Source organism: Magnolia sinica, chromosome 12 (genome assembly GCF_029962835.1).
Source record: "Magnolia sinica isolate HGM2019 chromosome 12, MsV1, whole genome shotgun sequence".
NCBI lineage: Eukaryota > Viridiplantae > Streptophyta > Magnoliopsida > Magnoliales > Magnoliaceae > Magnolia > Magnolia sinica.
This window is the reverse complement of record NC_080584.1, coordinates 78105151-78132547: the sequence shown is the minus strand read 5'-3', so window position 1 is coordinate 78132547 and position 27397 is coordinate 78105151. Positions and strand designations below refer to the sequence as shown.

General features: G+C 40.9%; 1 protein-coding gene and 1 pseudogene across 1 annotated transcript; both read left to right on the top strand.

The window, feature by feature from the left end:
• The first annotated feature begins 17454 nt into the window (after positions 1–17454).
• Positions 17455–18623, top strand: LOC131220288 (putative G-type lectin S-receptor-like serine/threonine-protein kinase At1g61610; annotated as a pseudogene).
• LOC131221817 (G-type lectin S-receptor-like serine/threonine-protein kinase B120) lies at positions 18445–27165 on the top strand. Its single transcript, XM_058217122.1, has 7 exons — positions 18445–18932; positions 21467–21577; positions 21978–22168; positions 24189–24399; positions 25239–25476; positions 26093–26243; positions 26556–27165. The coding sequence occupies exons 1-7, from the start codon at positions 18695–18697 to the stop codon at positions 26862–26864; spliced, it is 1449 nt and encodes a 482-aa protein (XP_058073105.1). The 5' UTR covers positions 18445–18694; the 3' UTR covers positions 26865–27165.
• The last annotated feature ends 232 nt before the right edge of the window (positions 27166–27397 follow it).

Below are 27397 nucleotides of genomic sequence, written 5' to 3'. Positions count from 1 at the left end.
TCGGACCCGATTTCCTAAACCTAAACCTTAACCTTAACCTATTCTCAATTTCCTAAAGCTATAACCTATATACTATAACCTATAACTAAAACCTAAATCTTAACCTAAATCTATAATCTAAGCCTAAACCAAAACCTATAACCTAAACCTTAACCTATAACCTATAACCTAAACTTATAACCTATGACCTAAAACCTTATCCTAAACCTAAACCTAAAACCTAACACCTAAAACCTAAAACCTAAACCTAAACCTATTTTAATGATCAGTTTTATTTTTAATAAGTGCTCACTTTTTTAGAAGAAGTTTATGCAATTCTTCATGATTCTGAATTATAATGTTTTGTTGGTTTAAATTTTTTTTTTCAGGTGAAAGACAATAAGAAAATTGTTGCTGATTTTTTTTCTTTTTTAATTTATGATGTTAAACTTATATGTATTTATGTGTGGATGAATGTAATGTGGATAAGATTGCTTGTGTTTGGATGGATGTAGTTTATGTTTGGATGAATGTAGTTTATGTTGGATTTACGTAGTTTGGGTTTAGATGAGTGTGTAGTTTATGTTTGGATTTACGTAATTTGGGTTTAGATGGATGTAGTTTATGTTTGGATGAATGTAGTTTATGCTGGATTTACGTAGTTTAGGTTTAGATGGATGTGAATGTGAATATGATGAAATATATTATATAACAGGTGTATATTAGGAAAAATATGATGATGTAACAGGTGTATATCAGGAAGAATATGATGATGTAACATGTGTATATTGACCCTCTTATAGGGGACGGTCCATGACAGTCCTTTTTAAGGACGGTCCATGACCATCCTTTTAAAGGACGGTCTGTGGCCGTCCTTTGAAGGCCCATAAGAGACGGACCATGACAGTCCTTTTTAAGGACGGTCCATGACTGTCCTTTTAAAGGACGGTCTGTGGCCGTCCTTTGAAGGCTCATAAGAGACTGTCCGAGACCGTCCTTTTTAAGGACGGTTCACGACCGTCCTTTTTTGGGACGGTCCATGACCGTCCTTTTTTCGTCAATAAAAATGATGGTTTTCAACCGTCCTTTAAGTAATACGACACGTCAAAATTTGACGGCCCTTGCGACGGTCCATGACCGTCCTTTTTCGTCATTTGAGACGGTTTTGGACCGTCCTTTTTTCACAGTTTTGGCGTAGTGACGTAACTTTGACCTCATTTGAACCGTTCGTACAACTCGGAGCTGGAGGGGCGTCAGCGCAGGTCTTCGCACGACACGTACCTATATCGGCTAGTGTGTGGTACACCAGCCAATCCGCTTCCAGACGGGGGATCCACGGACCTTCTGATGTCAGTCAATCCCTGAATGTAGGACCCGCTTTGATTAATTTGTATTAATTAAATCCAAGTCGTTCATTCGTTTTTACAGAACCTTTTAGAAATCTATCGAAAAAAAAAAAGCACATTAGATCGAAATCTTAGGTAGACCACACCATTTGAAAGAGTGGAGATTGATTTTATAAAAAAAAACTCCCCGAGGGTTGCAAAAGTTTTGAACCAAGCTATATTTCTATGGTCCTTACATGCAGGTCTTTTTGACCGTATCAACAGGTTCGATGGCATATAAACATTCCAGTGGCCCACCAGATTACTGGTTTAGAAGAATACTACCTAAGACACTATTTTATTTTATTTTTACACATGGTTATTCTCACTGTTGAAACAAAGCCTGTATATAGCCATGTAATGGGACCCACCTTAGACACCACTTGCCCAAACTAAAACCGGAAGAATTGACGGTTTAGATTTGCGAGTTATTTGGTAATCTGGCAGTGCTATGTACTCATGCACGGAAGACATTAAACACTGTCACTTATACCTCAAATCCAACATTACCAATGGTGAGCCCCACTTTAGACGGGTTGTAGGCCCAGACCTTAATCATAATATCTTGGTTTTTGAATTGTTGATGTTTTGACGTAGAGTGGGAAGCGGATAATTTCATGGCCAAAGTTGAATTATAAAAAGCATAATTAGAGATGGAGGTAATATGGACGGTCAGAACCTAAAACGGATGTATCTCACACGTTGGAATAAGTTATCCCATGTGTCATATGTAATTTTGGGTATGACAACTATTTTAACCACCCAACCCCACTATGTCAGTTGCCCACGCAGAATTTAGAAAATACCATCAGATTAATAATCAAATTTATATTTCAATTTGGTCTTTACCATTTATAAAAAGATTTAGTTTTGAATATAAATCTTCAATACTTTAGTAAAAAGGAGTGTAAATTAGTTTATTCATCCATCAATCAAATTTAGGGCTGTTCATGGGTCGAGCTAGCTCGAATAACATGCTCGACTCAGCTTGAGTCAGCTCGGATTGACTCGGCTTGAATGGCCGAGTCAGGCCGAGTGAAGCTTAAATCTTATAGCTCGTGGTGCATTCGACCCGAGTTTGACCATGGGCCATTTTAACTCGACTCGACTCCAAACTTGAACTCGAGCTCGAGCTCGATTAAAAATAAGATTTTATAATTTAAATATTATATATATATATATATATATATATATATATATATATATATATATATATATATATATATATATATATATATATATATCTAAAAATTTCACCTCCACCCAACCCCAGCCCCCTCGCCCTTTCCCTTTCTTCTCTTTCTCTACCCCACCCCACCCCACCCCACCCCACCCCACCCCACCCCCCCCCCCAACGAGCAACATCAATCCACCGAACAACCACCACCTACGGGCTACGACTACCCAAACGCTGCCCGCACCTGATCTCGCCCAACGAACCAGAGCGGCACAATCCCAACGAGGTGAGTGTTAGATCTGTTTTTTCTTCATACTCTTCTTCTTACTATTCTTCTTCTGGACGAGCATGCTTCTCACATTATGGTGGATGAATAGGCAGATTCTAGTATAGCAAAATCTTGTAGCTCAGAAAAACAAAAATCCCCTAAAAACCTAAGCTCTGTAGGACCCACCATCATATCTATGTCATATCCACTCCATCCATTTGTTCCTAGTCATTTTAGAAGACAAGCCAAAAATGAAGATGGTAAACTCAACTAGGCCACACCACGGAAACGGTGTGGATGGTCAGGGGTGGGCTAGGGCCAGAGTATATAGGATAGGGCAGGGCTATGGCCAACCCTGCCTGGCCCTCATATCCACTGTCATTTAGGGCCATGTCCACTTCCCCCATCAGGTGCGCCCCTTCAAGCTTCTCATCCAAGAACAAAACTCTCAAGTGCATCCAAGAAACGGGTGGCTCACATCACATGAAACAATTGGAATGTGGACGCCCACCATTAAAACCTTCAAGATAAGGTGGGGTCCAGAGTGCTTCGTATATGCCCACCATTTAAACCTTCCAGATAAGGTGGGGCCCAGAGTGTTCTGTATATGCCATCCAATTCTTTTATCAAAATGCACCTCACCAGGATGAATGGACACCCCGAAAAGCCCAAAAAGCCATGCCATTCCAGAAATCAGGTAGGCCATTTTAGGCATGATTTTATGTGGACCACTACATAAGTTTTAAAGCGTGTTTGGGCAGTGGGATTAGAAGGGATTAGGTGGGATGGGATTCATCTGGTCCTGGGGCAATTCCACTCCATGTTTGGGAGAATAGAAAAGCTTGGAATTAGGTTATATGGAATTGCATTGGGTCCTGCGCTAATTTCACTCAATGTTAGCAAGTTGTGTAGGTCCCACCATGATGTGTGGACTATATCCAAACCGTCCACCCATTTTTCAAGATTAGTTTAGAGCATGGGCCAAAAAATCAAGTAAATCTAAAGCTCAAGTGGACCCCACCATAGAAAGCAACGGAGATTGAATACTTACCGTTGAAAACTTCTTTGGGGCCACATAAGTTTTGGATCTACCTCATTTTTAGGCCCATGCCATAAAATGAGGTTACAAAACAAATAAACAGTTTAGATATAACACGTGTGTTATTCACAATCATTTCAAATGATAGTAGGTATATCCATTTAATGTACCACCATATTACCAACAAAGCGAATTAATCTTATCCCGTGGCAACAGGGACAATCCCTGCGATGTAATAATTATGTTTTTTGAATCCCATCCCACTTAATCCCTTCTAATCCCACTGCCCAAACACACCCTTAGATCTAGCTATTTTTGGGACATGGGGTGAAATTGAAATGAGTCACATGATAGACAGAATAGATTTGAACAAGCTTGAGCCCGACTAGACTCGAACCACTAGCTCGTAGCTTTAGTAAACAAGCCAAGCTTCGATGTTGAGCACGAGGCCAAACTAGAGATTGAGCTCAAGCTTGAGCTCGACTGCAACATGGACAAGCCGAGCTGAGCTTAATTTCCACCGTAGGTTTATAGTTTCTCCCAGTCAACAGCTTACTATCAGGGTTTTTTGGGACTATGTCCCATCTACGGATGGGCCCACCATTTGTAGAGTTCAGTGTCAGGAACATGTGCACCTTTTAATAATTTCTGTGTGCATACGTATGGATTGTAATACCCTGCTGGACTATTGTAGACTTCTCTATATTCTGTGCGGGGCCACAGATATCCGTGACAAATCACATCTGTCTATCAGTTTTAAAAAACCACAATAGATAAGGAGCATAAAAATCTGGCGGATCCAAAACTCACGTGGGCATACCACACGGATACTATTGGAAACTTTTTGGGGGCCACCAAAGTTTTATTTGATGATATTTGTGCCTAAAGTTCATATGAGGAGTAATAACCGTACGAATGGTTTACATGGTACATAAACATCATAGTCTGCTCCATGAAGGTTTCAACGGTGGACGTTTTGTTCCCACTGTTACATGTGATATGGCCCACGTGAGTTTTCAATTTGACTAATTTTTATGATCCTGCCCTATTGTGGAGTTTCGAAACTGATGGATGGAGTGGATTTGTCATAGACATATAAGTGAGCCCCACAGTTTTTGTGCACACCAACTTCCCAATGGATGATCCAAGCCGGAAACGGATTGGCGACTCCACCTGCCACCAGCCAATGGCTGGTGGTCGGTGCTCAGTGGGCCACACCATGATATATGTGATTCATCCATGCTGTCCATCTATTTTTCTAGATCATTTTATGGTGTGATACCAAAAATAAGGATATCCCAATCTCAAGTGGACCACATTACAGGAAATAGTGTTGAATGAACGTCGACCATTAAAAACTTTTTCCCTTCATCTGGGTCTTAATGATCTAATCAACATATTGGATGTCAAATAAACAGTACAATGGACCTTAAGAGGATTTTAATGGTGGATATCCAATCAAATAAACATCAAAGCCACGACCTCCTGTTGAAACTCTCGTGGGTCTATCAGACTATTACTGAGCTACAGGGTCGCAGGCTCCACGTTATTTCCTCGATCTAGAAAGTCGTCCGAGTTATTTTATCTCGCATTCCAATCTATGGGGTGGATGGCACGAACCACTTGCAGATTTAGTCAAGCCGTGCTGTGGTGTATGTCGGAAAGTATGGCGAAAAGAGGGTAATATGAAAACCGTGTGGACTTGTTAGTTTGACACTGTGGATCGAGGGGCTGGAAGGGTATTGGGAATACAGGTCATTCTGAATCATTTTGAATCACCTTAACTCAGTTCAAGTATTTCAAATCCAAGCTTCCAAAAGAGCCCTCGGTGACTTACACCAACAAAAGGGTACTTTGGGGCTATCTTAATGAATTTGCAGGGCTCGCTTATCTTCTCATGTGATTGAGAGGAAGAGAACAAATGGCTCAATTTTGGGAAGTGCATTGGGTGTACTTCCCCTGCCAATCCCTAGGCAGGAATGGACAGGGCCACTGAGGGGCCACCATGATGTTTGGGCTTTATCCACAGTTCATCTATTTTACCGTGTCATTTTAGGTTAAAGGCCAAAAATAGGCAGATGCTCAAGCAGACAAGGAAGATGAGACCCACTGTTAAAACCTTCTTAATGGTTAAATGCCATCCAACCTGTTCATAAGGTCACACCAACAAGTATGAAAAAATAAAATAAAATTTTCAAATTATATATTAAAAAAAAGAAGAAAAAAGACAGACAAACAAATATCATCTTGATCCAAAACTTTTGTGCCCCAAAAAGTTTTCAACCATTGGTGTTTAATCCCCATTGTGTGGTTCACTTGAGCCTCGGATCTACCTCATTTTTGGGCCTATTCCCTAAAATGATATGAAAAATTAGATTAATAGTGTAGATAAAACCCATAAATCAAGGTGGCCCCTTAGAGCCCTGTCTGATCATAGCAAGGAGTGTGAAGGGTTAATATCCACCTTGATGTATCTATCCTCATGTATGTATTTTGTGTGTGTGCGCGCGTGTGCGCCATCTATTTGTTTTTATTTTTGTTTTTTTTTTTTAAAATAATAATTACTTAATGGCATGGAAAATAAATAAATAAATAAATCCAAATCTCAGGTGGACCTTACTATAGGAAATAGTGGTGATTGGTTGCTCGACCATTAAAAACTTCTTAAGGCCCACCGCAATGTTTTCAAAATGTTTATTTGTCATCCAACCCTGTTGACCAGGTGACACAAAACTGTATAAAGCAGAAAAAATAAATAAATAAATAAAATCAGCTTGGTTCAAAACTTTTGTGGCCCACAAGAAGTTTTTAGTGCCCAATCACCACTTTCCTATGATATGGTACATTTTTTACATCTTCCTTGAAATGTTATGGAAGAACCAATGGACAATGTGGACATAGATTACATAGATCAAGGTGGCCCCACGGTACGTGCCGCACCATCATGTGGGAGGCTGGGCCGCACCTAATCCCCTCATTTTGGAGGGAGTGGATAATGTGCAGCCTCAACCAAAATGGTGTGGCCCTTGACATGGGTCCACGTTGATGTATTTATGACGCAGGGGAGGACGCGAGGTCGAGCACCATCTTCCTCAAGAGGATAACTATTCCGAATCCACAGAACTTCTCTGGACTCCTCACAAAGACTTCTTGAATCCACGAGGAAAGAAAGCAGGAAATAAAAATAAATTATAATAAATTCGAATTTGATTAATTCATTAATAAAAATGAGTTCACAACCCTTTAAATAGGGATACCAACCAATAAGAAAGAAATCATAAGCAAACTAAAACTAAAACTCCTAGAAATTTGCAACTTGCTATAAATAGTAAATTTACTTTTTATAGTAAGTTTTGTATGTGGCTTAACCACGTTATTCTCCTAATTATTCTAAGCACTTTTCATGTTGGACACAATTCCTAAAGCCCAACGAATGAAGAGTTATAATCAAACTAAAACTTACTATTTATAGTAAAAACGGAACTAAACATGAAATTTCACTGTCAATAGGATGGAATCTCGCAAATTCGACGTGGGCAACCCGGCATAGCCGGGTTGGTTGGCTAAAGTAGCTCGTCCTACCCCAAAATCATATATGGTACGTCGAGTAACTCATTCCGGTTTGCGAGATATGCCTGTTTTATTGTTCTGACGGTCTTGATGATTTCTGTCTCTGATCGGGCCTTCTCTGATTCATCTTGGACATGAAAGTATCTGTGGCCTGCTCTACATCAATCCCCTCCACTTCAAAAGAACTCGTCCTTGAATTCTCGTGTTGCTTCGGTTCATGATACTCGGTCTGGTGCGCAGTAAAGATACCCGGATCAAAAGTTACGATCAATTTATAGTCCACCTTCCTTTGGTCCAACCATGATAGGAATGTATTTATGATATGTCCTACATCAATTTATCCTGTATCTTTGAAGTGTATTATCTTTCGTAGATTATTTTATGGAACGAGCACAAAATTAAGCGGATCATACAAATCTCTGATGGACCATACCACAAGAAACAACCCAAATGTTAAAAACTTCCTAGGGCCCATCCTAATATTTCCATAATGTTTATTTTCCATCCAACCTATTGATAAGGTCACAGAAAACTTCTATTGGGTGGAGGAGACAGACATCAGCTTGATCCAAAAATTCTATGGCTTACAAGACGTCTTTAATTGTTAATAACAACTATTTCCTATGATATGGTCCACTTGGAGATTTGGATCCTTTAATTTTTGGCATCATGCATTAAAAGAAAATAGATGGACAACACAGATCTAGAATAAATACATCAAAGGTGGGCCCCACTGTAAGGGCCGCACCTAACCAACCCCATTTTAGGTACCGGTTGGCTGTGGCAGCATGTTACAGGAAATTCGTACCACAGGAAGTTACATCGGGCCATCATGATATTGGAGAGAAATTCATGCTATTCATCTATTTTTTTCAACTTGTATTAAGAAATTAGCTGGAAAATAAGCTGATCCAAAACTCAAGTGGGCCTCATGACAGGAAACACTTAGAGTTTTGTATGGGGGCAGGCGGCGCGTACTTGAGTTTTGAATCTGGCTGATATTCGGAGCCTATGTTATTATAATCTTTGAGAAGGTGATGGACAAAGTGGATTGGTCACAATAATCTCTATGAACCCGACGTACCTTCCAACCACAGGAACTTCCTGTGGTAGGCGGCACAGGCAATCCACCTCTGAACCAGATGCAGAATTGGGAAACGGATCAGCTACTTCCCCCTGCCACCAGCCCCTCGGCTGGTGGTCGGTACTCTGTGGGCCCCACCATGATGTATGTGTTTCATCCATGCCATTCATCCATTTTTACGGATCATTTTAGGGCTTGATCCAAAATTAAGAGGGATAAAAATCTCAGGTGGACCACACCAAAGGAAAACAATAGTGATTGGATATCCACTATTAAAATCCTCCTAAGGCCCACTTTACTGTTTATTTGACATCCAATCTGTGTATTAGGTCATACAGACCCAGATGAAGGGAAAAAACAAAGATCAGCTTAATCCAAAACTTTTATGGCCCCCCAAAACTTTCTAATCATCAACTTTCATTCAACACTGTTTCCTGTAATCGTCTACGATCTCATACCATAAAATGATCTACAAAAATAAATGGACGGCATGGATGAATCACATACATCATGGTGGGACCCACAGAGCACCGACCACCAGCACTACCTTAACCTCCCCTCATTAGAAGTTGTTGGCAGCAACATTACATTTCAGAATGAAGGACCTGATGCATTTGATGATGCTTCAGCTCTTCGCTGGTACAGGGATTGAAGGCCCTCATCTTGCTCCATGCTGCAATGTCACAAATTATGAAACATAGAACACAAGAAACAGATACCAAAATGTAGCAGCAGTTCAAACATAGTAAAAAGTGCAAGGTAGAAAGATGCAATTAAATTTTCAGGCAATTTACAAAAGTTCAACAAGCCAATTAAAAGAAAAAGATATCAACAAGACAAAGTAACTTCTGATGTGACTTGCCATTACCAGCCCATTCTCACTTCGAATATCAAAGACAAAACCTTCATCAGAAGAGAAATGAATGTACCGAAAATGAGAACTGAAGGTCAGCGAACTTCATGGAGATGGAGAGGCTTCTATTTAAAAGATCTTGATTCTCCATTTTTTATATGGAGAGGCTTTTATTTAAAGAATAAGCTCAAGAGGATCCTTTCCATTGTTTAGATGATTTTTATCAAATCTAAATGCAAACTAATGGCGGATCCTTACTCTTGCTCGGGTGGTAGACTCTCAGGAGTTTCAACACCCGGTCAAGGGTTCGAGTGTCCATAGGTGGTGAAATCCCTCTACGGTGTGGGTGTGTGTGCGTGTGCAAATTTTTATTTTTATTTTTTAAATGCAAACTAATGACCCACCCAAAATTTGCCATGTCTAAGCTATAAATTGTGTGCAATGATCAAACACCATTTTATGGAACTAGCACACATTAAAAAAATGGAACCTGAAATTAAAGACACAAGCAGACTCTTGTGAACTTACCTCCAACGGTTTTGTGACTGCCAGTAAAAGTCATCGTAAAGGCAGCACCCAAACATCAACATGGACCCCAAATTGCATTCAGTTATACACTAGAAAGGGGCCAGATTTCCACATCAAGCATCAGTTGCATACATATAATACAGAAGGACAATAGTATCGCCTTCAACATGTGCGTGCATGTGTCCTCAACCGCTGTAGCAGACCATGACTGTCAACCAAATTTCCTCACCAAAAATGCAGATCACAAACCATCATGGCATGTGTCCAATTTTTGTGGAAGCACAGAGTAAATGACTGATACACATTGTGCACAAGATGACCAACCTTGTTTACAAAATCCCGATTACTGAAAATCTAAAAACCCAATGTAATCCACATATAAATCAAAATTGAAACAAGATTTCAAATTAAAATAAATCTATTACCTGTTGCACATCTCTCCCACTTAAAGTTTGAAGATTCCTTCTCCATGGGGCTTTGTTGCTACCATGTCTAATGGTGAAGAATGAGAAAATGGTAGAAATCAACAATACAAAAGAAAAAAAAAATGTGTCAGGGAAATTTCGCACACCAAGAACATCTCGAACTCAAGATACCATATCATTTCCACAAACCACATCTTCAGAAGCTTTATTTCTTCAAAAAGGTTACAAGCATCATTTAAAAGCATTGTCAATCTGCGAAATGGACACTTTTAGCTTATTTCTAAGAATATGAAATTTGCAGGCAATGCTAACAGATGGTTATTGAGAAGGTTTTGACCAATCAGGTATGTGATTACTGATGAAACCAACAAAGTCTAATACACTTGTGCGCAGATAACCTGGTCAAACATTTTCCCAAAAAAAAAAAAAAGTATATACAGAACAACTCAGATAACAATGACGATGTACAGAGATCCAAACAACCAAGTTTAAACATGCACAACTGCATTTATTATGGAAGAAAAAAATGAGACCTGTTTTGTTCTCATTTCATGAAAAAATCTAAAAAGAAAAGAGAAAAGAAAGAAAGAAAAAGGATTCTATTCAAAATAACAAAAATAAATAAAGATTAAAAGAAATACAATTTCATCCCAAATCCCAATCAGATGCCCATATCTAAAAAAGAAAAAGAAAGAAAAGAAAAAAAAAAAAAAAAAGAAAAAAAAAAAAGAAAAAGAAATGTTGGATAGAAAAAAAAATAATCAGAGAATCTTAAGAGTACGTACAATAGTGCGGTCATAAATGGTGGTGGTGGATGGCTTCTAGGCATTGGGGTTGAGGGGGGCAATGATAACTGTGGTCGGATTTGATCCTCCTGCAGCCGAAATCGTTTGTCTGGCCAATGGATCTGGAACTTGAGGCAGTGGCTAGAGATGGGTTTCATCACCAATGGCAGTTGGGGAATGCAGTTGTCAGAAAGATTAGTTTGGGATTTTGGAGCTGCAGTTCGAGAAGACAGGAGTTTGTAAGATGTTTAAGGGTTGATGTCATGGGGAAGACGGGGTTCGCAGGGCGTTGGGGATAGGGTTTGCTGGTCGGGGCTGCTACTAACGACGAAGATTTCATCACCAATCAACGGTAGGCCTCGTGGGCAGTGCCGGAAAGGAGAGATCCTCTGAGACGCTCCGGCGCCGGACGGGGTGGTTCTGGAAGAGATCCCGCGGGATTGAAGGCGAGGACAGCGACTCCAGTAGCCATTGCAGCTCTCAAGGTCTGATGATGATCGGCGGCTGGAGATTCAGGGGGAGGGAGGGAGGGAGCGAGAGAGGTGCGCGAATAAAAAATCACCCCTCTTTTTTTTTTTTTTTCGCAGATTGGGGGGAAACGGATCGGCGACTCACCCTGCCACCAGCCAATGGCTAGTGGACGGTGCTCTGTGGGCCCCACCATGATGTGTGTGTTTCATCCATACCATCCACCCATTCTTCCAGATAAATTTATTGTATGATCCTAAAAATTAGGTTGATCCAAATCTCGACCGCACAGCGTTGATTGAACTCCCACCGTTAAAAACTTTTTGGGGGCCACAAAAGTTTTGGATCAAGCTGATACATATTTTTCCCTTCATCCAAGTTTCTATGACGTAATAAACAGGTTAGATGTCAAATAACCATTACAGTGGTCCCTGGAATATTTTCAATGGTGGAAATTCAATCACAACTGTTTTCCCATGGTGTGGTCCACCTGAGATTTAGATCTATCTCATTTTTGGGATCAAGCCCTAAATATATATTTCAAAATGGATGGATATCATGGATAAAACAAATACATCATTGTGGGTCCACATAGCCCAATCACTAGCCACCTGGCAGGTAGCAGCGTCACTAGGGCTCTTTATTAAAGAACCACTACTTTCTATGGTCAGAGGCAATTGCATCAAGACTAATGATTTTTCCCCGATAGGATCCCGATTTTTTATTTCATTTTTTAAATATAGAAAACGGAAGCTTTATGTGGTATGAACTGTATCGGATTATTCAAACAGACGGAAAAAGCTTCTCATCATGCAATATTTTCGATTTCAAGTCAATTTGGAAAAGTATCCACCTTTTGTTTTCAACTGTTTGTTTTGACTTCGGATATTGGATTTTGCAAGTCCGAAATATATGGACCATTTTCCCATCTAATTTAAGGAGATGAGCCCAAAATAGAAGCATATCCAAAGATCAAGTAGATTATACCACAGGAAACCGTAGGATAATGATTTCCACCGTTGAAACCTTTCTAGGCCCCACGGTGATGTTTATTCATCCAACCTATTCATAAGATCATATAGACATGGATGAACGGAAAACACAAAGATAAGTTTGATCCAAAACCTCTTTGACCCCCAAGAAATTTTCCACTATAAATGTTCAATTCACACTGTTTCGTGTGGTGTGGTCCATTTGAACATTGTATTTGCTTCAATATTGGGCCCAAGCCCCTAAATTATCTGGAAAAATGGATGGACACAGCGATACGCTCAGCGTAGTGAGTTATCTCACTATGCAATGCTCTTTCAGCCAATATGTGATTTCCTACTAAAGCCATTCTTCCCCAAAAGTTCCTGTGTTGAAAATGTAAGTGGGGCCCACCATGATGTTTGTGAGAAATCCACCCTAACATAGGACCAAAAGTGAACCAAATCCAATACTCAAGTGGCCCGAATATGTGAGAATTGAACATTACTTTGTGTTCTCAATTAATCCTGGAAGTTTTGAATCATGGTAATATTTGTGTTCTCAATTAATCCCAGTAGGGATGATGTATGAATGGCACAGATGTCATTTAAACATTACTTTCCACCCTAGGGAGGTTTCAATGGTAGGAAATTCCCTACCAAACATTTCATTTAATGCACCCCACTTGGGTCTTAAATCATGCATGCTTACTTTTGGTATCAAATCCTAAAATGAGCTCACAAAACGAATGGATGGGGTAAATTTCTCAAAAATATCACTGTGGGCCCCACCCATGTTTCCAGCGTACATAGGAACTTCCGCGAACAAATGCTTTGGTAGGAAATTCACGTGGAGTAATACCTTGCACGTAGACGGATCTAAAGGTGGACAGTACTGCCAGGGGCTCCATGGGACCCACCGTGATGTATGTGGTTTATCCACTCCGCCCATTATTTTTGAAAGTTTGTTTTAGTGAATGATCCCAAACAGGAGGAAAATCAAAGGCCCAAGTGGACCACACCACAAATTAATGGTACACACAATCTCCACTATCTCCTATGGTGTGGTCCATCTGAGTATTGGATTTGCCTAAATTTTAGGATCACATACTAAAATGGGGACGGTGTGGATATACATCACATCAGCAAGGTGGGCCCCAAGGTTATGGTAATCCCTAGGGCACCTGCAAACAATGGTTTACTAACGTGAGGTCTTGGGTTCGGTGCCCATTGGTGGTGAAATCTCACTACGGTGTACATGGGTTGTTGGGTGTAAGGCTCGTGTCTTAGTCCGTACCATTCCGTTAACTTCCGCGGTTTGGTGACAAATTATTGTAATTTGCCGATGGCTTTTAGCTATCGGGGAAACCACTATGACCATCGGCTTTACTCATTTTTTTTTGTAGTGACATCATCCGCTTCAGTGAGGAAGTAATGCAGGTGAACAGCTATTCCAATCAGATAGCCCTAGCTGCTATGATATCTGGCTAAAGGAAAGGGAAGTTCCTATTCTCGATTGGCAAGAAGCTCCCGACCACCCTAGCTGACCTCCTTAAACGAGCCCTAAAATACTCAAATGTGGAGAGCTATTCAGCTCTCAAAAAGCTACTCGGAGGACAGACAACTCGGTTAAGGAAAGAAATTGAAAGGTGGAGAGGGAATCACCCGCCATCAACAGCAGAAAAAATAAATGAAGGGAGGATGAATTAAGCAGGGGTCAACGCCCGAATCGACGACCGGAAAGCTAGTTCCGCTTGTACGCCCCCACTAAACATGACTTCCGAGCAAGTGCTCATGGAGATATGGGATAAAAGGATCCTGAAATGATATCCGACCCTGAGGGACTGCCTCGAACGATATCCTCGAGGACTAGTTTTGACCAGAGGCCTCAACCTTGGATGTTAACCCCCATGCACCTCAGAGGTCGGCCTCGGGTCTCAGTAGAATGAAGGCCGATGTCGACAAGAGAGACAAGCGGAAGTACTGCCACTTCCACCACGACCATGGCTATACCACCACAGATTGTTTCGATTTCAATGAGGAGATCAAATCCCTTATTCGAAATGGGCACGTACGAGAGTACGTTAACAAAAGAAGGAATGATCGACCAGAAAATTGGGTCAAGCAACACGATGATAGGAACAACATGAGAAAATGGGCGAAATACGAACCAAATTTGGAGGATGGATCGGAGGTGGAGATTCAAACAGAGCATGAGGGGCTCATACTCAAAACGCTAGCAGCGGCATCATGAAGCACCACGTGTACTTCACCAACAAGGTTACAAAGGAACAAAAGTTGAACCTATGCATCCTGACCTTCAAGAAGGAAGATGCTTAGGGAATCCACCACTCAGACGATGATGCCTTGGTGGTCACCATGACTATGGCCAACCACAAGGTGCATCGCATACTGGTGGACATGACAGCTCGACTGACATCCTCTTCGTTGTCGCCTTCGATAAGATGGGAATCGGGAGGTCCAGGCTAGGGCCTGTACACACCCCCCTTGGTCGGGTTTATGGGGGAGAAGATCACTTTCGAAGGAAGTATATTACTGCTTGTAATCGTTGGAGATAGACCTAACCAAACAAATACCATGATCGACTTCCTTGTGGTCGACAGCCCCTTTGTTTACAACGTGAACTTGGGAGGACCATCCCTTAATGCCATGAGGGCAATGGTGTCCACATATCACATTGTGATGAAGTTCCCAACTTAGCATGGTGTTGGCCAAGTTAGGGGTGAACAATGCGAAGCCCGACAATGCTACTGCAACGACGTTTAGAGCAAAATTGCAACAACTAACAATGACCATTACTTCTCTGGATCCGCGAGAAGAGTTTGACGAGAGGGGATCACTAGTGGAGGACCTCATTGTTGTGCCCCTCTGCGTAACTGACTCGACTCATACAGTTCAGGTCGGCCCATTACTAGCACCAAATTAGCGAGACAAAATTATTATTGACCTAATGAAGCAACATGCTAACATCTTCGCCTAGTCCCACCGAGACATGTCCGGCATAAACCCAAAGGTGATGGTCCATAGTTTGACTCCTATCACAAATCATTGAGCCCCATTGAACGAGTGTAGTACTAATCAAAGGTCTAAGCCGAGCTTGGGCAATGTCATGAGCAAGCGGCCACAACATGTTGCTTTGAGGTAATCAAGCGGCTACAGGATAAAGCTTCATGCAATCCATCGTCTCCTCAGCCAGCCTCAAACATGGCTGTGACCACAACGGTATCGATGTGACACTTGCCTCTGTCATTGAATTAATGGATGGAGGGGAGCTGTCCCCACATCATTGGCTTAAAAAAATTACTATAACTGAATACATAGTTAGCTCTAATACAGATATTAGACTCACAAAATCTTAAACTTAAATGCATACTTGAGTAGTCATAGATTGTTTTGATAGGAATTGATGAACTTAATCTTCCATCCCTTATATCCTCTTGAAAGCCTCAAAATAGGACTGGCGTTTTTTATAACTATAGGTAATAGGACAAAGATTGATATTTATAGAAAATGAGCCAGAGTAGTTTAGCCCATGACAACCATTCTTCCTTCAAGAATCTCCTGTCACAAAAGATTTAATGTCTACATTGGTTGCACAGTCAAAGGGTATTACGCAGAATACATTTGTAATATCACGACTATCAGATCCATCGGCATACTCAATTTATATAATCCAACGCTGATGTCAAAATAGACAATGATGCAGGGCTCACCTGACATAAATCTTCAAGTTCATATCTAAATTTTTGTTGAGATATTTAAAGAGTTGACTTTATTGACATTGTGTGTTTTCTCCCTTCCACTGCCACTGTAGTCCAATCAAGCCCGGGATTCACATTCTGGTTCATATCTAAATTTTTGTCGAACTCCAATCTTTAAGTTCATATCTAAATTTTTATTGAAATTTTCATTTACGACTTACCCCATTCACTCCCAACTCCTGCGAGTCGGCCAATATACTGCCAACTCAGGTGAGTCCCAACTCAGCTTAGACGGTCGTTGGGATTAAAGAAAAAATAAGCCAAGAATGGAGAGCCACTGACTAGGGTTCTTTATTAAAGAACCACGGTCTACTTTCTATGGTCAGAGGCAATTACATTACCGACGCATCAAGACTAATGATTCATTCCCGATAGGATCCTGTTTTTTTATTTCATTTTTTTAATATAGAAGACGGAAGCTTTCTCTATAATGAACTGTATTGGATTATACAAATAGACGGAAAAAGCTTCTCATAATGCAATATTTTTAACCGTTGATTTAAAGTCAATTGGAAAAGTACATCCACCTTTTGCAATATTTTAAATATTCTTCATCAAGGTGGAAGTGGATTGGCTCGTGTACCTCACACCAACTATATAGCTGCTCTAGGTACGTGTCGTGCAAAGATCAGCACTGACTCTCCTCGAGCTCCAAGTTGTATGAACGGTTCAAAGGAGATCAAAGTTACATGGGCTCCACAGTGATGTATTTATTACATTTACACTGTTTATATATTTTTAGAGTTCATTTTAGAGCATTATGCCAAAAATGAATTATATTGAAAGATTATTTGGACCACACCACAAATAGTGGCGGAGATAAATTTTACCGTAAAACAATTTTTAGGCTCACCATAAGGTTTATTTTACATCCAATTTGTTCATAAGGTCCAAGGAATGAAGAGGGAAAAAAAATTCATATTGATCCAAAACTTCTGTGGCCCTAAAAATAGTTTCAATGGTAGACATTCAATCCCCCACTGGTTTTTGCAGTGTGGTCCACTTGATAGTTAGATCTTTCTTATTTTTCGTCTCAAGCCTTAAGAGGAGCTCGCAAAATGGATGGACGGTTTGGATATAACACATATCTCATGCTCAGACCCACAGAACTTGCTGACGTCAACACAGCAGCTATATAGCTGGTGTGAGATACACTAGCCAGTCCGCTTCCGTCAAGGTTGGCCCCACAGGAGGGACTGTACCGTCTTGGGCGACGACCAGTTCCACCGGTCTCTTGCTTATCACCTTATATACTGCACTTCTCATTCTAAAAAAACAATTCTCCTGAATTAACGGCTATTGTTGCAAGCATGAGGAATCCAAAAGCTATTCTTCTCGTTCTCTTTCCAGTCATCCTCTTTCGTTCTTGCACTGCAATCGACACTATTACTCCCACCCAACCCATCACAGAGGGCCAGTCTCTTGTTTCGCCTGGCAAGGTCTTTGAGCTGGGCTTCTTCAGCCCTAAAAATTCCACGAACCGCTACATCGGAATATGGTACCACAACTCAATACAAGCTGTCGTTTGGGTGGCCAACCGAGAAAAACCGCTTACAGATTCATCTGGGGTTTTCAGGATAAGTAACGATGGTAATCTTGCTGTTTTAGATGGAAGAGGAAACACTTTCTGGCCATCAGGCGCTTCTGCGGCATCGAATGATTCAACTGCGGTGCTCGAAGACACAGGGTAATCTTGTTCTTGGGGATGGAAATTCAAATATTAGCATCTTATGGGAGAGTTTGGAACATCCATCAGATTCATTCCTGCCGCTGATGAAGCTCAGGGCTGATCTAAAGACAGGGAAAAGGACCGTTGTAACGTCTTGGAAGAGTGAAGAGGATCCCGCCCCAGGGAATTTCACTTTCGGCCTTGAACTTCATGTGATCCCACAACTGCTAGTATGGAATGGGTCTGCTCGTTACTGGCGAAGCGGGCAATGGAATGGAAGGATATTCCTGGGGATGCCATACATGTACAACGTCCATATTAATGGACCCACCATCGTTGGAGATCAAAAGGCAGAGACAATCTACTGCACGCATTCGTACTACACAGAAGGACATACAAGATTGTGGATTGAATGGTCAGGTATCTTCAAGCAGACGGATTGGAACCGAGAGAGGAACGAATGGTCAGGTATCTTCAAGCAGACGGATTGGAACCGAGAGAGGAACGAATGGTCCGTTCCGTGGGTGCACACACGTACTAGGTGCGGTGTTTATGGCCTGTGTGGACCGTTTGGGATTTGCAAGGAGTTGGGTTCGCTGACATGTGTCTGTTTGAGAGGGTTCGAACCCAAGTCGATCGATGAATGGAGTAATGGGAACTGGTTAGGTGGGTGTGTGAGAAAAACCCCGATAAATTGTAGTAGTGAAGAGGGGAATGGAGATGGATTTTGGAAGATTGGAGGGGGTGAAAATGCCGGATTTTACAGATTGGAAGCGTGGCGTGGATGATGCAAAGGCCTGTAAAGATAAGTGTCTGAAGAACTGTTCTTGTGTCGCCCATGCGTATGTTAGCGGTATCGGGTGCATGAATCGGGGTGGAGATTTGATGGATATTGAAGAATTCAGTTCTGGTGGAGAGAATTTATACATACGTTTGGCAGATTCGGAACTAGGTACGCCTTACTCTCTTCGAATTCTTTCTTGTTAAGCATTTTTCTTGTAATATTTCTTGATTTTCTTTTTTTCTGTCATTAAACAAGAAGAACAAAGGACTGAATATGTATGTTTTCCCTAATGATGTGTTCCTTTGGGGCCCACATGTATAGGTAGCCCAATGATATCAACCTTCCATAGATGAGCTACCTTCAGAAACTTGCACTTGACAGACAAAACTCAATGGTCAGGATCATTGATTAAGCTCGATTATAGGTCATTTAAAATAGCTCTCGAAGGATGGATAGTGGAGATCATTGGATCATCACTATGTCTTGCCCCAGTGGGGTGAAACTGATGGTCGTTCGTTGGCTGCAATCATTGAATGGTGGGCGACATAACTGTTTTGGCCTTGGGATAGACTCTTAAAACCCAACGAATGAAGAGTTATAATCAAACTAAAACTTACTATTTATAGTAAAAACGGTACTAAACATGGAATTTCACCGTCAATAGGATGGAATCTCGAAAATTTCGGCATGGGCAACCTGGCATATCCAGGTTGGTTGGCTAAATTAGCTCGTTCTACCCCAAAATCATATATGGTACGTCGATTAACTCATTCCAGTTTGCGAGATATGCCTATTTTATGCTTGGCCATGTAACTGTCCGCGACCTGCTCTACATCAATAGTTGAGATCATTCGATTATCACTATGTCTTGCCCTAGTGGGGTGACATTGATGGTCGTTCGTTAGCTGCAATCATTGAACGGTGGGCAACACAACTGTTTTGGCCTTGGGATAGACGGTTGCGATCATTGGATCATCACCATGTGTTGGCCCAGTGGGGTGAACGCATGGTGGCCGTCCCCTGTCTTGCAGAGGTAATCTGCAATAGCTTTGAAAGGATTAAGATCATCGAATTGTAACTATGTATTGGGCCAGTAGGGTCACACATGCTGGTATTTTCTCAGCTGCGGTGCAGGCAAACGTTGAAAAGTCTTGTTCCTTTTTGGCGGCTATTTGGCAAGTGACCCCAGCACTGGCCAGCTAGCTATGTGGTCCTCACCATGATGTATGTGTTTTATCCACACCGTCCATCCATTTTTTCCAGCTAATTTTAGGGGATGAGCTCAAATAACGACCGAGCTTTAAATCACTGGTAGACCAAACCAAAGGAAAACAGTACTGTTGATTGAATGTTCACCATTAAAAACTTCCGAAGGCCCATGTAATTTTTATTTGTCATCCAAACTTTTGATAAGGTCACACAGACCTTATCAAAATGTTTTCAACAGTAGCCGTTCAATCCTCACTGATTCATTGTTGAATCTGCTTCTTTTTTGGGCTTTACTAAAATAAACTGGAAACATGGATGAACGGCATGGATGAAACACATAAATCGTGGTCGATCCCACGTAGCTTTGACATCAGCCAGCTGGTGTCACTAGTCAAACCACGTCCTTTGTTTTCGTACATTTGAAAGTTAAAATCTTGACTTTGAGAGTATGCCAATTTCACACGACTCAGACCTATTGCACGCGAGTCGTATGGGAACACGTCTGACACGTACAATATTATCTGTACCGTTCATCTGGAAGTCTGCACCATGATGATAGTATGCACTAGCACCGACAGGTGGGACATATTCCCATCAAGTGGATTGTCCAATCAGTTTCGTTTTCAGGTCACGGCCTGGCGAGCGGTTCAGATCTTCGAATTCCTCTGGAAGGAGTTGTAATATATAAGATGAGTTAACATTCCTCAAAATTTTTCCTAATTAAAACATGTTCGCTGTAGAATATGATTAAGACAGGGCCAAGGTCCCTCCAAGCCCAGCAAAGTGAAGCCTAGGCCTGACCCAGGCTCTGGCCGTGATGGGCTAAAGAAGCAGGTACGAGCCTGGCCACTAATAATCATAGATCCTGAGAGGGCTACACCCACTTTTGTGCAATATTTGGACTGTTCATTAAGGGGCCGTTTGGATACCATCAAGTAAATTATTCTGTCTACTCATACAGCAGTATATTAGTGACTTACTTCAGATAAGTTAATTTTGGTTTATGATTAGTTGTAAGTAACTTTTTTACTTAGAAGTACTTAATCATTGCAGTTAATTTTTTAAAATTTTTTACTTTTCACAAGTCGCTGAAGAGAGGCATAAGGAGAAACGAAAGAGAGAGAAGCAGATAAATACGTTGTTTACCAAACATAATTATCTTCTTAATAAGTAGAAACTAACATAAGCTACTTTGGAATAAGTAGCTTATCTTAAGCAACTTACAATCCAAGCACCCTCAAAGTGTGCCTCACCTTGCATGATATATAACAAAAGTGCTTTTGAAACCCTAAAGTGCTGGGTTAGGCTGACTGATCTTATTCACCGCCTAAGCCAGGCCCAATTAATGGACCGGCTTAAATTTTAGTACAAGGCCAGCTCAAAGTGGGACATGCATGAAAGCCCCACAACCAGCCAGGCCCATTGAGACTCTTGTCATCTCTTCATTCACATTTCTAAATTGGCACTCATTTATTTATTTATTTCAATTGCAGGTGGAAAGAGAGGTATTAAGGCAATTATCATAGTAGTAATGGTGGTTTTAGGATTACTTATCATTGTTCTGTGTGCCTACATTTATAGGAGCTGGACGACTAAACAAAGAGGTAAATGTATACAGCGGTTAGCTAATTAAGTGCAAACGTTTGTATAACTGAGCCACCTACAAGCCATCCAATGTGCCAATGTGGCACATGTGTTGCAGATCCAAGCTGTCCATTTGGTGGATCCCAAGCCTTTAAAAAATGTTATTCCATGGACCAAACAGGCTCCGATTATATAAAGAAAAGAATGACTTAGAAAATATGGCTAATATCTTTTCTCATACCATGTACTGGTAGGATTTAACTGATCAGACAGAAGGCATCAGATGGTTATGGACAGCTTCAATCTCGAATACATGGGCTTCCTTGTATGGAAAAGTTGATACAATCATTATGAAATGAAGTTAGTAGATTTGTCTAATTCATATTGAACTTATTCTTCTTCATTTTTAACTGATTCTAGAGTCAGGAAGGCAGAGCAGAGAGCAGGCATGTAGAAATTCTTTGGATGAAGATATATTACTGAGACGCATGGTCCACGAAACAGAAGGCCCCGAACTACCTATGCTCGATTTCAGGATCATAGCAAACTCAACGGACCATTTTAGTCACGCAAATAAGCTTGGAGAAGGAGGTTTTGGTCCTGTTTACAAGGTAGGATTCCTATTCCTTCGGTATACAACATTTCAAACACGTTTCTACCCACACGCTACATATTCTCAACATGGCACGGGGGAGTGATATCCAAGCTGTTCATCACATGGGCCCCACAAACAGTTGGGCTGCTAACGTATCATGGTTTCTTTTTGCCGTTCATTTGTAGCCCAGCTGACATCTGGTCAGCTTTATCTTTGTGCCGGGATAAGTGCTCATAGGGGCAGAGTTGATGGGAGGCTGGGATGTCACACATGGGTTTTCAGTTGGCACATGTGATATGGTGATGCATACTGTAGGGCTGTCTACAGATACCAGGACCCGATGGGCCTGATCCGAATTTAGCGGTCCACGATCAATTTCTTGGGTCAGCCTAACAATCCAATCCTCTTTGGGTACGCTATTTTGGACTTGGTTAAAAAATGAGTCCAAATAAGTTTGGGCTAGGTCCAATTAATTTTAATAGTAATATTATACATTAATTATATTGGCTATGAGATGAGATTTGTTGACTTCCACACACACACACAACTATATATATATATATATGAAAAGGTACTATGTGCTTGACCTCGCGATAAGCTCCCATGAGGTCGAGCTGTGTGGGCCCCACCGTGATGCGTGTCGACCATCAACACCGTGCATTTGATGGGTCCCCTCTAAATTATGGGATATCCCAAAAATCAGCCGTATACGGAACTCAGGTGGGCCATACCATCTAAAATCATGTGAAGACATGCCAAAAACATATAAAAGCACTTGGTGGGGCCCACTTGAGTTTGAATGCTGTTGAAACTTAGTTTGAACCCTCATCCAAGTGGGACACACATAATGGATGGGCTGGATTGGCAAACCACATCTCGGTGGGCCCAAAAAATGATTATGAATGTTTTAATGGTGCACGGCCCCTCCCCACTTCTGTATGTGGTGTGGCCCATACAAGTCACGGATTGACTTGATTTTTGAGACCTAGGCCCCCGATGGAATGGTGCATCTGACTGATGGGGTAGATGTTCGAAACACATCACGGTGGGGCCCACACAACTCGACCTCATGGGACGGTCCCATCAACTGGAGCACATAGTACCTTTTCCCTATATATATATATATATATATATATATATATATATATATATATATATATATATATATATATATATATAGTTGTTTGGATGCCTATCAAGTTTTAGGTGTAACCTAATTACATGCTATTCCGTTCGACTTTTAAGTGGTAATCTATTTACCGGTAAATAGATTGTGTTTGACCACATTGTAATGTGTTTACAATATATAAAGTAGATATTTACTCTATATATTAAGCTTGGACTACTTAATCCTGCCAAAATCTACAAATCAGATAAAAATGACTTGATTTTTGGTAGGAAAGTATCAAAGCATGTACACACCGGATGGATTGGATGTCCTCCACTCATCCTTTCCTCTCGTGTGGTCCAACTGATTATCAATCTGACATGATCAAGGAAAGCACACCATAGATAAATTGAATGTACCGTACACATCATGGTGGGCCCTACACATCTTGAGTGGGTATCAACCATATGGTATTATAATATGTACAATGGCCGTAAAGACTTTAGCTTGTAATATGAAGCATGACTTTTTAACGAGTTTTAACTACAGAACGTTGTAAAACTGTTTACAGCCTTACCTGCAAATGCAGTTATCCAAACAACCCCAAGAGACCCCATTTTATATAAAAACGTCGTCAATGTGTATAATCTAATTCATCCATTAAAATGAGCCTGACCGTATGAGTTCCCTTATTTTGACTAGGATCTCACTGGACCGAACTCGAAAGCTAGGTATGAGGAATGGTCCAGATCCTTTTAAAAAAAAGGTACTTGACTTGGGTCCAGGAACTGCAGGATACGAACCGGATCGACCTGATTGAATATGACCTAACCCGTGATCAATCCTTATTGCTTGTACACATGTAGTATTAACACACCAAAAGTCAATTTTTATTTATTTATTTATTTTTTTAAATGCTTGTCATTAGGGAAATTTGCAAAGCGGAGTGGAAATAGCTGTGAAGAGGCTCTCAAAGAGCTCTGGACAGGGCTTAGAAGAGTTCAAGAACGAGGTTAAACTGATATCCAAGCTCCAGCACAGGAATCTTGTTAGGATTTTGGGATGTTGCATTGAAGGAGAAGAAAAGCTGTTGATATATGAGTACATGCCCAACAAAAGCTTGGATGCCTCTCTCTTTGGTATGATCCCTCTCCCTCTGCTGCCCTATTATACATTAACCCATGGTTAAAAGACTTGGTGACTCGGACTGAGTCGAGTCGAGACTTGCCTGAGTCAAGGCCGAATTAGCCCGACTCATCCAAGTTGGTGACTTGTGGTATTGAACCGGATAGGATTTGATGGACTCGATTCGCATCAGATTCACCAAGTCTTCAAACCATACATGGACCAGAATCCTCTACAACAAATGTTATACCTGAGCAGCCCGGAAAACACCTTGAGATATTTGGAGCACACCTGATGAAGGGGATGGAATATAACTCATTTGTGGGCCCACATTGGCATTCCCTCCCCATTGTCCTTCTGATGTGGCCCACTTGAGTTCTTGATCGTGCTGAGTTTCACCATAGGGAGTACACACCAGTGGTGCATACTGTGAATGACCCATGCAATATCAAAAGTTTCCTAGATGGGATACTTCAATTGTTGGCAATCTAGCGAGTAGTAAAGAAAGAAACTAGATGAATGATCACCCTCAGCCAAATAAACGATGGCCAAGATAGTCCAATTCGTGAGTTTGGGGCATCCATGGTGAGGCCCATCATATCAACAGTCAAGATTACTGAAAGTTCACCGATCGTCTTGATTTGATATTTCCCATTTTGAATGGACCAAGGTTAGATATCTTGGAATTTTCTAATCTGGGAGCTTTTGGTGCATGTTCTGCCCACAGTAAGGGACACCAGATTGATGGTTTAAATCACTTAAAATGGACCTTGCGTGTACAAGCTAAATACCTATTACTACTTTGCATATCTTGGCCCACTGAAATTTGGTTTTGATGTCATATCTTTATTAGATCCAAGCCAACAATCAGTACTAGATTGGGCCAAACGCTTCCACATTGTGGAAGGGATTGCTCGAGGGCTTCTTTATCTTCATCAAGATTCGAGATTGAAGATTATTCACAGAGATCTCAAAGCAAGTAATATTCTACTAGATGAAGGCTTGCAACCAAAAATATCAGATTTCGGTATGGCAAGGATTTTCGGAGGAGATCAGAATCTAGCAAGAACAAACAGGGTTGTGGGTACGTAGTAAGTAGCTGTCTCTTCTCTATGAACGCATGCATTTTATTCAGTATAGGATGCCATACAACTAGTTTGCACCATAATACAGTGAAAATAAGTTGTATTGAATAGATGGACAGCCCTCATTTGCCGCGTATCATGTCCAAAACTGGTTGCATAGGATCATTCTGCTTTCATATTGTCACAGCAATCAGATGTTTTACATTTCATAGAGTATGTTGATGAATAACATCATTTATGATAATTTAAATTTGATTCTTAGTTCTTAGGTTGTGTTTGGATGCACTACAGAATTACTTTGCAATCAGTATTACCTTGAAAAGGTTAAAAAAAACCCAAATTCCAAATTCCTTCGTCAGCATTGATGTTGAGGGTCTGATGACAAATTGCAATTACAATTCAATTCAATGGCACATCCAAATGTGGCCAGGAGACAATCATCGATTTTCATTGTTTCCCCTCGACAGAACTGAATGTTTTGCAATTCAATTGGCTTGTGCATCCAAGCACAGCATACATGTCATTGGTTCTTAACCTGAATAACTATTACATTAGTTAGTCTGGGTTATTTGAGAGTCACATTCCTAACATTGTGAAACTAACTGAAATAATTTAAATGCAGTGGTTATATGTCCCCGGAGTATGCTATGGAAGGACGGTTTTCAGAGAAATCTGATGTCTTTAGCTTTGGGGTCTTGTTGTTAGAGATTGTGAGTGGTAAGAGGAACTCTGGATCTTTTCACCATGAAGACTCTCTAAGTTTGTTGGGTTATGTAAGTGGAATTTCAAGCCTCCATCTATCTTACCTCTGTGTGTGTGTGTGTGAGAGAGAGAGAGAGAGAGAGAGAGAGAGAGAGAGAGAGAGAGAGAGAGAGAGAGAGGTTCATTCATCAGGTGGGTCACACCATGGATAAGCATCTCCCTAGGTTGAGTGGACCATCCTGTTTTTTGTGGTAGGACATGTTCAAAGTGGGTCCTACATGATGAATGGCCTGGTCTCCATAAGCAAACTGCCTCACGATTACGTTACCTCCTTGGCAATTTATGTTAAATCTTCCACTCTCCTTGTTTGGTTATTGTTTCAGGCATGGCTACTGTGGAACCAAAACAAGGTGTTGGAGATGATTGATCCGGGGTTGGGAGGCACATTTTCACAATCTGAAGTGCTGAGATGCATCCATATAGGGCTCTTGTGTGTGCAACAGTTTGCGATAGATAGGCCCACCATGGCATCTGTAGTTTTCATGCTTGGCAGCGATATCGCAAATTTTCCTACTCCAAAACAACCTGCGTTTACTGAAAGGAGAAACCCGTTGGAATCAGATTCGTCACAAAGGAGCCGCAAAATATGCTCAGTGAATGAAGTCACTGTTACCATCATCCAGGGCGGATAACACAGAAATTTCACCTACTTGCAATAGTATTATTTTGGACCTGACTCTCTGTAGTGCTAATGTGGCAGACTTGTAAGAGATCCAGTCCATTTATCAAGTGAACTCAACTGAATTCGTGTCATTGGCCAAAAAATCCATCCAATTAGGGTACCGGGTGGACCACACGTCTTTACATGCAAACTCTTGACCATTATATGATTTGAAATGCCCTCATAGTTAGGGTTTTGTCAAGAAGACAATTATACCAGAAAACTGGGAGAAAATTATATGTTATTTACTAACCCCAACATGGATATATATATACATGAGGATACTAAATCACTACCTAATCTGTAGCTAATTATATGACATATATATAATGTTTTACACCTAACAAATCTAAACAATAATCTTTGTGGGGCTTTTCCTTTGCTTATCTTACGCTCCCCTCAAACTATGGATGGGGGAATTACATCAGTTTGCCAATCAAATAATCATAGTATGCTCTAGTCATTGTGTTATAGTAAAGACGACAGTGAGAAATTTTGAGAGGT

Coding starts and splice junctions, on each gene's coding strand:
- LOC131221817 (XM_058217122.1), top strand. CDS start 18,695: ATGGAGATGGATTTTGGAAGATTGGAGGGGGTGAAAATGCCGGATTTT. Junction 21,578..21,977: donor CTGGACGACTAAACAAAGAG/GTAAATGTATAC, acceptor AACTGATTCTAG/AGTCAGGAAGGCAGAGCAGA. Junction 26,244..26,555: donor CTCTAAGTTTGTTGGGTTAT/GTAAGTGGAATT, acceptor TTATTGTTTCAG/GCATGGCTACTGTGGAACCA.